Source organism: Rhincodon typus, unplaced genomic scaffold, assembly GCF_021869965.1.
Source record: "Rhincodon typus isolate 14 unplaced genomic scaffold, sRhiTyp1.1 hic_rhity00002883, whole genome shotgun sequence".
NCBI classification, from domain to species: Eukaryota; Metazoa; Chordata; class Chondrichthyes; order Orectolobiformes; family Rhincodontidae; genus Rhincodon; species Rhincodon typus.
Genome location: NW_025968521.1, coordinates 1 through 18,424, shown reverse-complemented (window position 1 = coordinate 18,424; position 18,424 = coordinate 1). Strand labels below are relative to the sequence as shown.

The 18,424-nt window shown below is 43.7% G+C and overlaps 1 protein-coding gene across 1 annotated transcript; it reads right to left on the bottom strand.

Moving 5' to 3' along the window:
- Positions 1–3,258: 3,258 nt before the first annotated feature.
- On the bottom strand, positions 3,259–16,757 carry LOC109922044 (nuclear pore complex protein Nup155-like; the record flags this gene model as incomplete). The annotated part of the gene is made up of 4 exons (XM_048593449.1): positions 3,259–3,364; positions 9,994–10,160; positions 16,160–16,252; positions 16,687–16,757. Coding segments are annotated over 4 exons (437 nt in total), but the record flags the coding sequence as incomplete, so codon positions are not given.
- Positions 16,758–18,424: the final 1,667 nt, after the last annotated feature.

Sequence of the window (18,424 nt, the reverse complement as noted above, 5' to 3'; positions counted from 1 at the left end):
CTCTTGACTGGGTGTTCCACATGTCTTGTCATCCAAGGTTCCTTCACCATACCATCCTTTTTGCCTCAGTGGGACAAACCTATCCAGTATCTGTAGCAATTGCTCCCTAAACAACCTCCACATTTCTATCCTGCGTTTCCCTGAGAACATCTGATCCCAGTTGGTGCTCCGTAGTTCTTGCCTAATAGCATTGTAATTCCCCCTCCTCCAATTAAATACTTTCCCATACCGTCTGCTCTTATCCCTCTCCATGACTATAGTAAATGTCAGGTAGTTGTGATCACTTTCGCCGAAATGCTGTCCCACCGAGAGATTTGACACGTGACCTGGTTCGTTGCCAAGCACCAAATCCAAATTGGCCTCCCCTCAAGTCAGCTGATCGACATATTGAGTCAGAAATCCTTCCTGGACACACCTGACAAAATCTGCTCCATCCAAACTATTTGCACTTAGCAGGTTCCAATCTATATTCGGGAAGTTGAAGTCACCCATGACAACAACCCTATTACTTCTGCACATTTCCAAAATCTGTCTCCCAATCTGTTCCTCTGTGTCCCTGTTGCTATTGGGGGATCTATAGAAAACTCCCAATAAAGTGACTGCTCCTTTACCGTTTCTGACTTCCACATACACTGACTCCCTGAAGAAACCCTCCTCTACAACCTCCCTTTCTGCAGCTCTGATACCATCCCTGATTAGCAATGCCACTTCCCCACCTCTTTTACCTCCCTCCCTATTTCTTTTGAAACATCTATACCCCGGAATATCCAACAACCATTCCTGCCCCTGTGTTATCAGAGTCTCCGTAATGGCCACAACATCGTAGTTCCAAATACTGATCCATGCTCTAAGTTTGTCACCCTTATTCCTGACACTTCTTGCATTGAAGTAGACACACCTCAACCAGTCACACTGACTGCCACTTTGCCCTATCAACTGCTTATCCTCCCTCAGACTCTCTGCTTGCTCTGTCTGTCTGTACACTGGCTACCCCATCCTCTGATCTGTAGCTCTGGTTCCCATCCTCCTGCCAAACTAGTTTAAATCCTCCCGAAGAGCTCTAGCAAACTTCCCACCCAGGATATTGGTGCCCCTCCAATTCAGGTTCAACCCATCCTTCCTGTACACGTCCCACCTTCCCCCGAAGGTATCCCAATGATCCACAAACCTGAAGCCTTCCCTCCTACACCAGCTCTGTAGCCACATCTTCAGCTGCGCACTCTCTCTGTTTCTAGCCTCACTAGCCCGTGGCACCGGTAGTAATCCTGAGATTACTATTCTACTCGTCCTAGCTTTCAGCTTCCATCCTAACTCCCTATAATCACTTTTCAGGTCCTCATCCCGCTTCCTAGCTATGTCATTGGTACCGATGTGTACCATGACTTCTGGCTGCTCTCCCTCCCGCTTAAGAATCCTGAAGATCCGATCTGAGACATCCCTGACTCTGGCACCCAGGAGGCAACATACCATCCGGGAGTCTTGCTAGGTACCACAGAATCTCCTGTCTGTTCCCCTAACCAGTGAATCTCCTATTACTATAGCTCTCCTATTCTCCCACCTTCCCTTCTGAGCCCCAGAGCCAGGCTCAGTGCCATAGACCTGGCCGTTATGGCTTTCCCCTGGTAGGTCATCGCCCCCCAACAGTATTAAAAGCAGTATACTTATTATTAAAGGGAACGGCCACAGGGGATCCCTGCACTCTCTGCCTATTCCCTTTCCCCCTCCTGACAGTTACCCATCTGCCTTTGTCCTGTACCTTGGGTGTGACCACATCCTTATAACTCCTCCCTATCACCCCCTCAGCCTCCCGAATGATCTGGAGTTCATCCAGCTCCAGCTCCACTTCCCTAATGCGGTCTATGAAAGAAAATGGTAGGAAAATTAATGGTTGTTTATCCGGTTGGAGTAAAGTTGATAAGAAAAGAGGGATAGAAGAATGAGGGGTGATCTCTCTGAAACCTTTAAGATTCTTATAGGACAAAACAGGGTAAACACAGGAAGGATGCTCCCAATGAGTAAGGAGTCCACAACTAGGGATCACAGTCTAAGGATACAGGGATGAGAAGAAAGTTCTTCACCCAGCGAGTTCTGAGCCTGGGGAAATCTCTGCCACAGAAAGCAGCTGAGACCCAACACTAAATGTTTTCAAGGAGGAGTTCAATATAATTCTTTGGCCTAAAGGAATCAAAAGGTGTAGGGACAAAGCAGGAACAGGGTACTGAGTTGGATGAACAACTATGATCATTATTAATTGCGCCCAATCCTCAAGTCTGCTGCTTTCTTTGACAGTTTATATACCCCTTGCTTGGATCTAATACAAATCATAATTTCCCTTGTTAACTCAGTCAGGCCAACTTTTCCATTTTATTTTTGTGCTCGACAGGAAAGAACAATTGTTACAGTTCCTTTATGCGCTCTTTAAATGTTTGCCATAGCCTGTCCACCATCGTCGTCAAGTAATGCTCCTTAATTCATCATAGCCAGTTCGCACCACAGGCCATTGTAGTTTCTTTATTTAGATTCAGGACCATATTCTCAGAATCAACTACATCACTCTCCATTTTAATGAAAAATGCTTTATTATGGTCACTTTTTTCCCCCGAGGGTCTTGCACAGCTAGGTTGTCAACTATTCTTTTCTCATTTCCCAGGATGGCATGTTCTCTGGTTGGTCCCTCAAAGTATTGGTTCAGAAAACCATCCTGCACACATTTTTGGAATTCCTCCTCAATGGCATTGTTACTGATTTGGTTTGTCCTAACTATATGTCCATTAAAGTCAACCATAATTACAGCCGTATCTTTCTGGCATGTGTCTCTATTTTCCTGTTTAATGTCTTCCCCAACATTATGACGACAGTTTGACAATCTTTATACAACACCCTTTATTGTTTTCTGCTCCAAGGTTTCTAAGCTCTACCTATATAGACGCTACTTCATTGGAGTTCATACTCTTCGTCACTATCGTGTGAATTTATCTTTTTCGTCAACAATGTTGTCCCATCTCCTCCTCCTTTCAGTCCATCCTTCCTAACGAATACCCTTGGATAATCACTTCCAATCCCTGGTCACCCTGTGGCCCCGCATCCGATATCTCAAACATACCATATCGGTTTCTATCTATTTGCAGAACTAATTCATCCACTTGGAGGCTGTGAAGTCACCAAGCAAGTCCCGTGCCTTTCAAAGGCTACTAAGAGACATAACTGTCCATTCAGTATTGCAGTCTAGCCCACAATCAGTTTTTGCATTTTACTTACCATCTTCAGAGAAGGTGAACTGCAGAAACGAGGGAACAAGGAAGGAAAGAGAACTCTTGGAGTGATTTATCTTCCTACATCGCTGGCTAAACCAACCAGCCTCAGCCTGCAAAATCAAGGATATCAGATTGTTAAACAAAAAGCAACTCAAAATTTTCAATCATAACCACTGTGACCATCTCAACATTTTTATTGTTCACTAGATGTAGGTGCTGCTGGCTGGGCCAGCACTTATTACCTGTTCATATTTGCTGTTAGCAAGGTAGTCATGAGCTGCTTTCTTGAACTGTTGCATGCCACCAATGCTGTGGGATTGGAGGATTTTGACCCATCCACAATGAAGGATCAGTGACACACTTCCAAGTCAAATGGTGAGTGTATTTTGGAGGGGGAACTTGCAGGTCATGATGTCCCCATATATTTGCTGTCTTTGCTATTCCAATGTAGTACTTGATGTCAAAGGTTTGCAAAGTGCTAATGAGGAGCCTTGATTTGCAGCAGTACACCTTTTAGATAGCACACACAGTTGTTACTCAGCTTTGCTGGTGATGAGGTGATTGCCATCACAATCACAATGATTTGAGGCAGTGGATGGGGTGTCAATCAAGCTTCCTGTGCTCAGTGGTTAGCACTGCTGCCTCACAGCGCCAGGAACCTGGGTTCAATACCACCCTTGGGTGACTGTCTGTGTGGAGTTTGCACATTTTCCCCATGTCTGCATGTTTCTTCTCGGTGCTCCGGTTTCCTCCCACAGCACAAAGATAGAACATAGAACATAGAACAGTACAGCACAGTACAGGCCCTTCGGCCCAGGATGTTGTGCTGAACTTTTACCCTATACCTAAGGTCTATCTAACCTCCACCGCTACCTTACACTATCATCCATATGCCTATCTAATAGCCGCTTAAATGCCCCTAATGAGGCCGACTCCACTACCCTCTCCGGCAGGCTCGGTGGGCTGGCCATGCTAAATTGCCCATAGTGTTCAGGGATATGTAGATTAGGGGGATGAGTCTGGGTGGGATGCTCTGAGGGTTGGTATGGACTTGTTGGGCCAAAGGGCCTGTTTCCACACTGTAGGGATTCTATGATCACTGAAGCTGTAGACTCCCACACAAATGGGGAATATTCTATCACACTCTGGACTTGTGCCTTGCAGATGGTAGAGCAGATGGTGACTCACAGCAGGGTTCCTTGCCTCTGACCTGCTATTGTTGCAATAGCATTAACATATACCATTCTTCCTTGAGATGTGCAGCCGGCACAGAAACTTACGAATTCAGAGCAGAAATAGACCACTCAGCCCCTCACATGTGCCCCGCCAAGGATGAAACTTACAGAATTCTAAAAGGCTTTGGTACAGTGGACTTGGAGAAGTGGAAGTAGCTGAGATCAGGACCAAAGGGCACAACATTAGAGTGAAGGGGCAACCCTTTCAAACTGAGACAAAGAGGAATTTCTTCAGCCAGAGGGTGGTGAATCAGTGGAACTCACTGCCGCAGAGGGCTATGGATGCCAAGTCTAGGAATACATTCAAGATAGAGATTGATAAATTCTTTCTTAGTAAGGGGATCAAAGGTGATGGGGAGAAGGCAGGAGAATGGGTTGAGAAACACAGCCATGATTAAATGACAGAGCAGACTTCAAGAGCCAAATGGCATAATTCTACTCCTATATCTTATGATCTTGTACTAATTGAAGCCTGAATAAATACTTGCTTCAGTCTACACATTAGAAAAAACTAATAGCATTCCAAAATTGTAACATAATCAAGGAGGAGATGGAGAGGAAATAAAGACAATACTTATCACTACAGAAAAACTGCTATGCTCGAGAAATTAATGGGGCTAAAGACCAGTATGTCCCTTGGATCTGATGGGATGCACTCTGGGGTATTCAAGGAGGTAGCTACAGAGATATTGGATGTACAGGTAAGCTTTCAATAATCCTTAGACTGTGGAAAACTCATTCAGGATTGGAAAACTGCCAAATAAACAGCTTCATTTAAAAAGGAATGGAGACAAAAAAAACAGATAACTATCAGTCAGTGAGCTTAACATCTGTTTTGGGAAAAATTTGGAGTCCAAAAAGGATATAATAGCAGAGCATTTAGAAATGCATAATACGATTAAGCAGAGTCAGCATATCTTCATGAAGAGGAAATCAGTAGAATTCTTTGAGGAGGTAACAAGCAGAATAGATAAAGGGGAAGCAGTGATGTAATATATTTGGATTTTCAGACATTACCACACATTATGCTGCTTTGTAAGACAACAGTCAATGGTGTTGATGCTACGTATTAGCATGTAGAGAGGATTTGCTAACAAATGGAAGGTAGAGATTTAGGATAAGAATGCCATTTTCAGGACAGCAACCTATAACTAGTGGAGTGCCACTGGGATAAGTACTTGAGTCACAACTATTTACAAGATATATTCATGACTTACATGAGGAAACTGAATGTTCTAGAGCCAAGTTTGTGGATGACACAAAAATAGATGGGAAGTCAAATGATGAAGATAGAGTCAAAGAACAGAGAACAATACAGCACAGGAACAGGTCATTCAGCTCTCCAAGTCTGCACCGACACATTTTGCCCTTCAATATTAAAACTGTCTTCCCTTAGAGGCTCTGTATCCCTCTATTCTCTTCCTATTCATGTAATCGTCTAGATGTTTCTTGAACACTGCTATTGTGTTGGCTTCCACCACCTCTTCTGGCAGTGCGTTCCAGGCACTCACCACCATTTGTGAAACACCTGCCTCAAACATCTCTTTTACACTCCCCTGCTCCCCACACCTTGAACCTGCGTCCCCTAGTAACTGATCTCTCCACTCTGGGAAAAAGCCTCATACTTTCCACTCTATCCATGCCATTCACAATCTTATTAACTTCTCTCAGGTCACCCTGTGTTCCAGTGAAAACAAACCCAGCCTAGCCAACCTTTCCTCATTGCCAACATCCCCCATACCTGGCAACATACTGATAAACTTTTCCTGTACCCTTTCTAAAGCATCACATCCTTCTGTTAGTGTAGTGACCAGAACTGTATGCAATATTCCAAGTGTGGCCTAACTAAAGTTCTATACAGCTGCAGCATAACTTGTCTATCCTTATACTCAGTGCCTCTTTCAATGAAGAGGAGCATGCCATAGGCCTTTTATTACTACCTTATCTACGTGCGCTGCCACCTTCAGTGATCCAAGGACCTGTACACGCAGATCCCTCTGCATATCAATACTCCTAAGGGTTCTGCCATTCACTGCAGAATTTCCATCTGTACTTGACCTTCCAAAATGCATCACCTCGCATTTGTCCTGATTAAACTCCATCTGCCATTTTTCTGCACATGCCTCCAACTGATCAACATCCTGCTGTATACTCTGACAATCCTCCTCACTATCTGCAACCCCACCAATCTTTGTATCATCCACAAACTTACTAATTAGGCCAAGTCACGGTTTCCTCCAAATCATTTATGTAGACCACAAACAGTAGAGGTCCCAGCATTGATCCTTGTGGAACACCACCAGTCACAAACCTCCATTCCAAAAAGCTTCCACCTATGACTAAGCCAGTCATAGAGGTCTACAGCATGGAAACAACCCATAGTCCCAACTTGTCCATGCACCCAGCTTTCACAATTAATCCAGTCCCATTTGCCTGTGTTTGGTCCATATCCCTCCATACCTATTCCATCCATGTAATTGTGCAAATGTTTCTTGAAAGACAAAACTGTACTTTCTCCACCAAGATCATAGAATCCCTACAGTGTGGAAACAGGCCCTTTGGCCCAACAAGTCCATACCAACCCTCAGAGCATCCCACCCAGACTCATCCCCCTAATCTACATATCCCTGAACACTATGGGCAATTTAGCATGGCCAGCCCACCGAGCCTGCCGGAGAGGGTAGTGGAGTCGGCCTCATTAGGGGCATTTAAGCGGCTATTAGATAGGCATATGGATGATAGTATAAGGTAGCAGTGGAGGTTAGATAGACCTTAGGTATAGGGTAAAAGTTCAGCACAACATCCTGGGCCGAAGGGCCTGTACTGTGCTGTACTGTTCTATGTTCTATTACCTCAGGTACCCCATTCTAAACACTCACCACCCTCTGTGAGAACAAACTGCTCCTCTGGACCCTTTTGTATCTTTCCCCTTTCACCTTAAACCTACGCCTTCCAGTTTTACGTTCCCTTACCATTGGGAAAAGTTGTTGGCTATCTACCTTATCTATGCCACTCATGATGATATACACCTTTATTTGGTCACCCCTCAGTCTCCTACACTCCAGGGGAAAAAAAATCCCAGCCTATCCATCCTCCCCTTATATGTCAAACCTTCCAGTCCAGGTAGCATCTTAGTAAATCTTTTCTGCACTCTTTATAGTTTAATAATTTTGGCAATAATATTATTTCTATAGTAGAGAGACCAGAACTACACACAGTACTCCAAATGTGGCCTCACCAATCTCTTGCACAGCTGCAACAAGACCTCCCAACTCTTGTACTTAATTCTCTGACTGATAAAGGTAGGCATGCCAAAAAAATTCATCACCCTGTCTACCCCGACACCATTTTCAAGGACCTATCAACCTGTATCCCACATCTCTTTGTTGTATAACACTGCCCATGGCCCTAACAATGATTGTGTAAGTTCTGCCCTGGTTTGCCTTACCAAAGTGCAACATCTTGTATTTATCTAAATTAAATTCCATCTGCCATTCCTCAGCCCATTGGCCCAGACCATCAAGATCGTGATGTATTCCCAGATAACCTTCTTCACTGTCCACTATATCACCAATCTCTGTGTCATCGCAAACTTAGTAACCTCCTAAATTCTCATCTGAATCATTTATATAAATGACGAATAACAGTGAACCCAGCACCAATCCCCATGACACCCTGCTGGCCACCAGCCTCCACCCTCTGTCTTCTACCTTCAAGCCAATTTATATCCAATTGGCTAGCCCTCCCTAGATCCCATAAGATTTAACCTTACTTTGGATCACGTGGAGTCTGCAGAGGAATACAGACAGGTTAAGCGAGTGGGCACAAATCAACAGACGGCAGAGGAGGCAGTGGCCTAGTGGTATTATCGCTGAACTGTTAATCGAGGAACCCAGATAATGTTCTTGGGACCTGGGTTTGAATCCTGCCACAGCAAATGGTGGAATTTGAATTCAATAAATATCTGGAATTAAGATTCTAATGATGACCATGAATCCATTGCTGATTGTTGCGAAAAACCCATCTGGTTCACTAGTGTCTTTTAGGGAAAGAAACTGCCATCCTTACCTGGTCTGGCCTACATGTGACTCCAGACCCACAGCAACGTGGTTGACTCTTAACTGCCTTCTGGGCAATTAGGGATAGGCAATAAATGCTGCCTAGCCAGCAATGCCCTCATCCCGTGAATGAATAAAGAAAAATAAATAATATAGGGAAATTTGATGTTAGGCAGTTTGGCAAAAAAAAGAGGAGCAGAGTATTATTTAAATGGATAAAGACTGCAGAAAGTGACAGACGAGGAATTTGGGAGTCCTTGTTTATAAATCACAAACTGCATCCAAGTTCAGCAGGCAATAAGGAAGGCAAATTGAATGTTGGCCTTTATTCCAAAGAGAATGAAGGTTTTGCTAAAATTGTACATGGTACTTGTTGATCACGACTTGGATACTGAAGAGTTTTGGGTCCCTCAAACAGGAAAAGATATGACGACATTGGAATCAGTCCAGAAAACGGTTCATTAAGCTAATACCAGGTAGGGAGGAACATTCCTATGAGGACAGGTTGAAAAGACTGGGCCTGTACTAGTTTTAATGTAAAAGAATGAAAGGTGACCTTATTGAACACACAAGATTCTCAGGGAACTCGACAGGATAGATGTGGAAAGGTTGTGGGAGGGTCTGGGACCAGAGGGCATAATCTTAGAGCAAGTGATCACACATTTACAACAGAGATGTGAAGGAATATCTTTTCTCAGTAGGGAGTGAGTCTGTGAAATTCTTTGCCGCAGTTGTCAAAGCTGTAAGGGTTGTTATATATGTTCAAGGCTGAGATAGACAGATTTTTAATCAGTAAGGAATGAAGGGTTTTGGGGAAAAGGCAAAAAAATGGAGCTGCAAATTATCAGATTATCTATGATCTCATTGAATGGTTGGTCAGATTCACTGGGCTGAACAGCCCATTTCAGTTCTGAGAAAAGGTCACTGACCTGAAACATTAACTTTGATTTCTCTTCACAGATGCTGCTAGATCTGCTCAGGTTTTCCAGCAACTTCTGTTTTTGTTTCTGGGCACCAATTTAAGACTGAGATGAGGAGAATTTCTTCTCTCTGAGGGTCGAGCCTTCACAATTCCTTGTGGGGGCTGTGTCCTTGTATATATTTAAGACTGAGATAGACAGATTCTTGATCAGTAGGGGAATCAAGGGTGACAGGGAAAAGGATACAAAGTGGAGGAGAAGGCTCAAGGGGCCAAATAGCTTAGTCCTGTTCCTACTTCTTCTAATCTAAGTTTCTCTCTCCATTTTACCTCATAATTTAAGTATTCTTCGCACATTACTGGGTGTTCAACAGCGAAGACAAACACAATATCTGTTCACTGCTTCTGCTATTTCCTTGGTTTCATGATTAATTCCCCAGCCTTAATCTCTATGAGACCAATACACGCTTTATGCAATTATAAACTACAATGTAGCAATGGTCACGAGCAGCAAGAGAAAAATTTACCTGATAGGCAACTTCATATAGACAGCCATCTTTTCCAGCAAGGAATATACGGCCAGTATCTGTGGCAGTGATTGCCAGTAGATAGGTATTGTCCGTGGGAATAGAGTACAGGGGATCTGGTAGGAGTTGCATCCCTCCACATATATTGTCGCTTAGGATTCCCAGTCCTTAGGAAAAAAGCAAGTGAATTATTGCAGATATAATAAAACCTCATTTCAGTTTTGCTTTCCACAAAGCCACACTGATGGCCACTTTATAGGAGGGATGTGATAGCAGTGAAGAGGGTGCAGAGGATATTGCCTGGCTGAACAGTTTAAGTTACAGAGAGAGATTGGGCAAACAGTTCTGCAGAAGGTTCACCAGACCCTAAACATCGACTTTGCTTTCATTCCACAGATGCTGCCCGATCTGTTGAGTCATAGGATCCGACAGTGCAGAAAGAGGCTAACTGAGTCTGCACCAACCCTCCAAACAGCATCTCACCCAGACCTAGCCCACAACCCTATCCCTGCAACCCCACATTTACTATGGCCAATACACCTAACCACCACATCTTTGGGCTATGGGGAAAAAAGCTTGAGAGCCAGAGCAAAGCCACACAGATACAGGGACAACATGCAAACTCCACACACACAGATGCCCAAGGCTGGAAATGAACCTGGGACCGTGATACCTTGAGGTAGCAGTGCTAACCACTGAGCCACCATGCCGCTCCTCACACCACCCCTTTCTCCACCTATTTCTCTTTTCATTTTCGCCAGACTGGGGCTGTTTTCCTTAAAGCAGAAGAGACTGAGAGGGGACCTGATTGAAATGTCCAACATTATGGGGGCAAAATAGGAAGAAATTTTATCCCTTGACTGAGGGATCAATGACAGGAGCATACATTTAAGGGGCAGAAGGCTTAGAAGAGATATGTCAAAAAACATTTTCACCTGGAGGGTGTTGGGAATCTGGAACTCTCAGCCTAAAAGTGCGGTAGAAGCAGAAACCCTCACTACATTTAAGAAGTGGTTAGATGTGCACTTGTGGTGCCAAGGCTATGGATCAAGTACTAGAAAATGGGATTAGAATTGTGTATGCTTTTTTGACTGGTGCAGACAACAGGCCAAAGGGTCTTCTTCTGTACTGTTGATCTCCCTAACTCTGTGACCCAAGGCAAGTAGGTAATTACTGATACAGATGTCCAGAAAGCTCTGCATCACCTTAGTTCTTAAACATAACCAGCCAGCCCACACATTGCAGTGAGGGGATCAATCTGAAGCTTAAAACAAAATATTTAGTCCTAAGTGTGTTTTGCCATTCAACAAGATCATGGCTTAACTGCAGCTAACTCCAACCTGGTACCAACCTGGTTGTCAATATTTTTGGATAACAGAAATCCATTAATATCAGACTTAAAATTTAACAACTAAGCATGCATTGTGCTGTAAGATACAATTAAAATACGACGTAACATCATACATTTCAGATGTTTCAATTTTGAGGAAGTGGCACACAGATTGTGTGCGTGTGTCTGAAGAGGTTTAATGATTAACTTGAAGTATCTCTCTAGCCATGGTGACTTACTTTAACAGTATTAGAGAGACACATAAATGAGAATAATTAGGTTTTATTTATATTGGGAGAGTTTATGGTTGTATGAAGAAAATAGTCCAGCGCATTAGACATTCAATTTAAAGATGCTGAAATTGTTTTTTTCGAGCTTGGAGAAACACCAATAGCTGGGGTAAAAATTCTTCAGCTTCAGTTTTGGGTAATTTGCATAAGCCTTGGTTGAACCAGGATATGTAAAACATATGCTCCTGAGACAAGGAAGGAGATTTACAACTACCAAGAGAAAGGTTATTTTCACTATCAGGAATTTAGTTTAAAAATTCCTGACTGGATATGCGTAGTATCTGACATGTCCAATAATTTCATCAGCTGGGAATATAACAGCATTGATTGCCGTTTGCAGGAGGGTGCCATATTTCAACCGTTACGAGTGTGTGGAAAGCATTTCCAAACTTCACTTTGGAAGGGTCTGCCTATAATTTTTAGACAACACCACTTCATACAAGAGTCACCATCCAGTGGTCTAACCAAACCTTTTCACATCAAAGCAGAATTCAATGAGATAACAGATTGGTGGTGTTGTGGATATTGAGGAGGCCTATCAGAAGATACAGCAGGATACAGTGCAGTTGGAGGCATGGGCAAAAAAATGGCAGATGGAGTTTAATCTGGACAAATGAGAGGTGATGCATTTTGGAAGTGCAAATACGGGTGAAAATTATACAGTGAATGGCAGCACTCTTAGGGGTATTGATTTGCAGCCGGATCCAGATGTGCAGGTCCACAGATCACTGAAGGTGACAGAGCAGGTAGATAAGGTTATATAAAAGGCCAGTGGCATGCTTGCCTTCATTGGAAGGGGCATTGAGTACAAGGATAGACAAGTTATGCTGCAGCTTTATAGAATTTCAGTTAGGCCACACTTGCAATATTGCACACAGTTCTTGTCACCACACTACCAGAAGGATGTGGGTGCTTTTGAAAGGATTTACCAGGACATTGCCGAGTATGAGGGATTTTAGCTACGACGAAAGGTTGGAAAGGCTGGGTTTGGTTTTATTGAAACGAAGAGGTTGAGGGGCAATCTGATAGTAGTTTATAAGTTAGTGAATAGCATGGATAGAGATTTTTTCCCCGGGGTGGAGGGGTCAATTACTAAGACACAGGTTTTACGGTGTGTGGGGGGCAGGGGGGTGCACTGCAGGGGTTCAGTTTAAAGAAGATGTGTGAGGCAACTTTTTCACCTATCGCAGGTGCTAAGTGTCTGGAACGTGTTGCCAAAGGAGGTGGTGGATGCAGACACAACAGCAGCATTCACAAAGCACCTGGACAAATACATGAACAGGAAAAGAAGACAGGGATTTGGATCCTGTAAGTGAAGATAGTTTTAATATGGCAGGGCAAAATGAGTCAGCGCAGGCTTGGAGGGCTGAAGTGCCTGCTCCTGTGCAGTATTTCTTTCTGTTCTAATTCCATGGCACACCCACGTTTTTCATACTGCATGCACAGTATCAGAAATCTAGACACATGTGGCTCTGGAAGCTTGCTCACGTGCAGTTTTTCAGAGTGCCTGGTGCTAGCCTTCAAAAACAGACACCCAGGCTTCGGAGATTGGAAGCACAGGCATTTCGAACACAAGAACCAGGAGCAAGAGTAGGCCATCTGGCCCCTCGAGCCTGCCCCGCCATTTAATAAGATCATGGCTGATCTTTGAGACTCAGCTCCACTTACCCGCCCACTCACCATAACCCTTAATTCCTTTACTGTTCAAACATTTATCTAGCCTTGCCTTAAAAACATTCAGTGAGGTAGCTTCAACCATTCACTGGGCAGGGAATTCCACTGATTCACAACTCTTTGGGTGAAGAAGTTCCTCCTGACCTCAGTACTACATCTGCTTCCCTTTATTTTGAGGCGATGCCCTCTAGTCTTAGTTTCATCTGCTAGCGGAAACAACCACCCCGCCTCCACCTTATCTATTCCCTTCATAATCTTATATGTTTCTATAAGATCTCCCCTCATTCTTCTGAATTCCAATGAGTATAATCCCAGCCTACTCAGTCTCTCCTCATAATCCAACCCTCTCAACTCTGGAATCGACTGAGTGAATCTCCTCTGCACCCCCTCCAGTGCTAGTATATCTCTTCTCAAGTAAGGAGACAAAAACTGCACACAGTACTCCAGGTGTGGCCTCACCAGAACCCTATACAGCTACAGCATAGCCTCCCTGTTTTTAAACTCTAACCCTCTAGCAATGACAGACAAAATTCCATTTGCCTTTTTAATCACCTTCTGCACCTGCAATCCCACCTTCAGCGATTCATGCACAAGGACACCCAAGTCCCTCTGCACAGCAGCGTGCTGCAATTTTTTCCCATTTAAAACATAGTCCATTTTGCTGTTATTCCTACCAAAATGGATGACCCCACACTTATCAACATTGTACTCCATCTGCCAGACCTTTGCCCACTCACTTAGACTATCTATAGACTCTGCAGACTTTCAGTGTCTTCTGCACACTTTGCTCTACCACTCACCTTAATGTCATCTGCAAATTTTGACACACCACACTTAGTCCCCAACTCCAAATCATCTATGTAAATTGTAAACAATTGCAGTCCCAACACTTGCAGTCCCAACACTGATCCCTGAGGCACACCACTAGCCACTGACCGCCAACCAAAAAAATACCCATTTACTCCTACTCTTTGCTTTCTACTAGTCAACCAATCCTCTATCCATGCCAATACATTACCTGTAATACCGTGTAACTTTATCTTATGTAGCAGCCTTTGGTGTGGCACCTTGTCAAATGCCTTCTGGAAATCCAGATACACCACATCCAGAGGTTCCCCATTGTCCACCATGCAAGTAATGTCCTCAAAGAATTCCACCAAATTAGTTAAACATGACCTACCGTTCAGGAAGCCATGCTGGGTGTTCCCAATGGGACAATTTATATCCAGATGTCTTGCTATTTCTTCCTTAATGATAGATTCAAGCATTTTCCCCACTACCGAAGTTAAGCTAACTGGCCTATAGTTACCTGCTTTTTGTCTACTTCCTTTTTTAAACAATGGCGTCACATTGGCTGTTTTCCAATCTGCGGGAACCATCCCAGAGTCCAGTGAATTTTGGTAAATAATTACTAGTGCATTTGCTATTTCCCCCATCACCTCTTTTAATACCCTGGGATGCATTTCATCAGGGCCAGGAGACTTGTCTACCTTTAGCCCCATTAGCTTACCCAGCACTGCCTCATTTCATCAACGTTCAGGTCAAATGACGCTGCTTCCTGCAAGTTTCACACCACACCTATAACTATTAGAGCATATTAGTGTGCCAGAACTTTTTACATTCATTCACGGGATGAGGGCGCCACTGCCGAGGCCAGCATTTACTTCCTATCCCTAATTGCTCAGAGGGCAGTCAAGAGTCAACCACATTGCTGTGGGTCTGGAGTCACATCTATGTCAGGGGAGGCAATGGCCTAGTGGTATTATTGCTGGACTGTTAATCCAGAGACCCAGATAACATTCTGGGGATCCAGGTTCGAATCCCGCTATGGCAGATGGTAGAGTTTGAATTCAATAAAATACCTGGAATTAAGAATCTAATGATGACCATGAATCCATTGCTGATTGTCGGAAAAACCCATCTGGTTCACTAATGTCCTTTAGGGAAGGAAATTGCCGTCTTTACCTGGTCTGGCCTACATGTGATGCTCGACCCACAGCAACGTGGTTGACTCTGAACTGCCCTCTGGGCAATTAGAGATGGGCAATAAATGCTGCCTGGTCAGCGACGCCCTCATCCCATTAACAAGTAAAGAAAAAAAATCAGGTAAGGATGGTAGTTTCCTTCCCTAAAGGACATGAGTGAACAAGATAGTTTTTTCTGACAATCGTCAATAGATTCATGGTCATCATAAGACTCTTAATTCTAGATTTTCTCTGGAATAACAGTCCAGCCATAATACCATTAGGCCACCACCTCCCTGAAGCTTAATTACAGCTGTTTATCGCTGAATCAGAGGATTACAGAATAGTTACAGGAGGCCCTTCCGACCTTGTCCTTTCCAGCTCCCTGAAAAAGCAATGCAGCTGCTTCCATTCCCCTGCTTTTTCCATGGAGCTCTGCAAGCTGTTTTCCCCTTCAGATAATGATCTTATTTCCATTTAAAACCTGCAGTTGAACCTGCCTCCACCACACTGTCAGGCAGTGCATTTTAGACCCTAACCATGGACTATGGAAAATTCTTTTCCTGCTGTTGCTGTCCCTCTTGCCACCAATGATCTGAAACTGCCATTGTCTAGTTCCAGATCCTTCCAACATAGGAATAGTTTCTTCCCAAATATTCTGTACAGACCCCTCATGATTTTGAATCAAATCTCCTTCTCCAAGGAGGTCTGCCCCTGTTTGTCCAAATCAGTCCACAGAAGTGAAACTGTTCACCTCAGAACCATTCTGGTGAATATTCTCCGCACCTTGTTTAATGCCTTCACATGCTTCCTTAAATGCAGTGCTCAGAACTGAATGAAGCATTCTAGTTAAGCATTAGAATACAAAGGCCAGTGTTCCATTAAAAGGTTTGAAATAATTTCTGCACCTGTCTGAGAATTGGTGAAGCTGACTCCCAGGATCACAATGTCAACAGGAGTGGTCAGTACAAGGAGCTGTTGGATGTGAGGCTGGAATATGCCTAGAAACACAAGTTAGAATTTTCATTACAAAGCTGAACAGATGCACTGGACCTAATGTCAGGATCAGACACACAATGGCACAGTCCATCCCTAGCATCTGAAACAAACAGATTCATTCAAGAATATTGACAGCCATTCATCAAACCAGATCTACTTTTGTCATAGATTTCATCACAAGCAGCAGTGTCCAGTCCATCGCCCTATCCTGAGCAGCAATCTCCAGTTGTACCCACAGAGAGGAACACATACTTAACGTGGCCATAGAGGGAGGGTAATGAAGTCTCAGCCCCATGCTTCTGTGACAGTGTGTTAAAAAAATCAACTCGGACTCCAGGTAAACAGCCGTTCTGGGTTTGGATTGCAAAGAATGACAAGCAGTTTTCTGGTATCTGGCTGTGCTCCTCAGAATTTGGGATCAGAACAGGTGATTTACCTCGTCTAGGTTTTACTAGTCCCACCGAGAGAATCGTTTCACTCAGTCCATCAAAATAAGCCAAATCGCCCCTGAAAATAAAGCAATAAAAAGCTTGAAGAGAATAACAGACACCATATCGATGGATAAAGCCACTCAACACAATCACTTCATGCAGATGCTTTTGCTGCACATAGACATCCTTCTAGTAATGTTGCCCTGTCCTAGTCCCACCAAAAAGTTGTCAAATGGACTCAAGTTGTTTTAGAAAACAGCTCACTTACAGAAGTGGCCTGAGAAGTAGTGGATGCGTTGGTAGTCATCTTTCAAGATTCTACAGACTCAGGAACTATGGTTTGGAAGGAAACCAATGTAATCCCACTATTTTAAAATAAACTTAAGAGGTGAAAAAGGGAATGGTAGACCAGTTAGTCTGCTACCAGTAATGGGGAAAATGATGGAGTTTATTACAAAAGATTCAACAGGAGAGCACTTGGAAAACAGTGACTGGATTGGACAAAAACAGCAGGAATTTACTGTGAGAAATCACGTTTGTCAAATCGACTGGAATTTTGTGAGGATGTAACTAGTGGAGTTGATTCTGGGAGGTGGGGAGCAGCCATGTAGTTTATTTCGCTTTTCAGAAGGCATTCAATAAGGTCCCACGTAAGAGATAAGCATGTAAAATTGTAGCTCATGGGATTGGAGGTCATGTATTGAAATGGATTATGAACTGACTGGGAGACAGGAAACAAAAAGAAGGAATAAACATGTTATTTGCTAAGTGGCAGCCAGTGACCAATAGGTACTGCAGGGATCAATGCTTGGATCCCAGCCGTCCACACTATACAGTAAAAATTTAGTATGAGCAAATGAAATGCAATATCTTCAGATTTGAAAATGACACAAAGCTGGGTGGGAGGATAAATTACGAGGATGATGTACAGATGTTTCAGCAGGATTATGGAAACATTGAGTGATTGCACCGCATTGGCCATGCATGTGCCCAATGTGGGTAAACGTGAGGTTAGAAAAAAGAATAGTACAACACAGTCTATTCCGCCCACCAAGTTGGCACCGATACATGACACGTTTCTGAATTAAAAGCTTTTGCCTCTATATCCCTCTATTCCCTCCCTATTAATGCACCTGTCAAGATACTTCTGAAACAGTGCTTCACATCCACTTCTACCACCTTGGCAGGCAGCACATCCCAAGCACCTACTATCCTCTGTGCAAAAAATATGTGCCTCTCATGTGTCCTTTAAACTTTCCCTTTTTACCACAAATCTATGTCTCCTGTATTTGACATTTCTACCCTGTGAAAAAGACTCTGATTATCCATTCTAATCATAGAATCATGAATCATAGAATCCCTACAGTGTGGAAACAGGCCCTTCAGCCCAACAAGCCCACACCGGCCCTCAGAGAATCCCACCCAGACCCATCCCCCTATAACCCACCTAATCTACACATCCCTGAACACGATGGGCAATTTAGCATGGCCAGTCCACCTAACCTGCACATCTTTGGACAGTGGGAGGAAACCCACGCAGACATTGGGAGAATGTGCAAACTCCACACAGACTATCGCCCGAGGGTGGAATCAAACCCGGGTCCCTGGCGCTGTGAGGCAGCAGTGCTAACCACTGAGCCACCGTGTCACCCCAAATTGCTAACTACTTCCCACACAATTTTGCAAACTTCTATCAGGTCACCCGTCATCATTAATAACATTAAAGTGAAAACAAATTTGTCC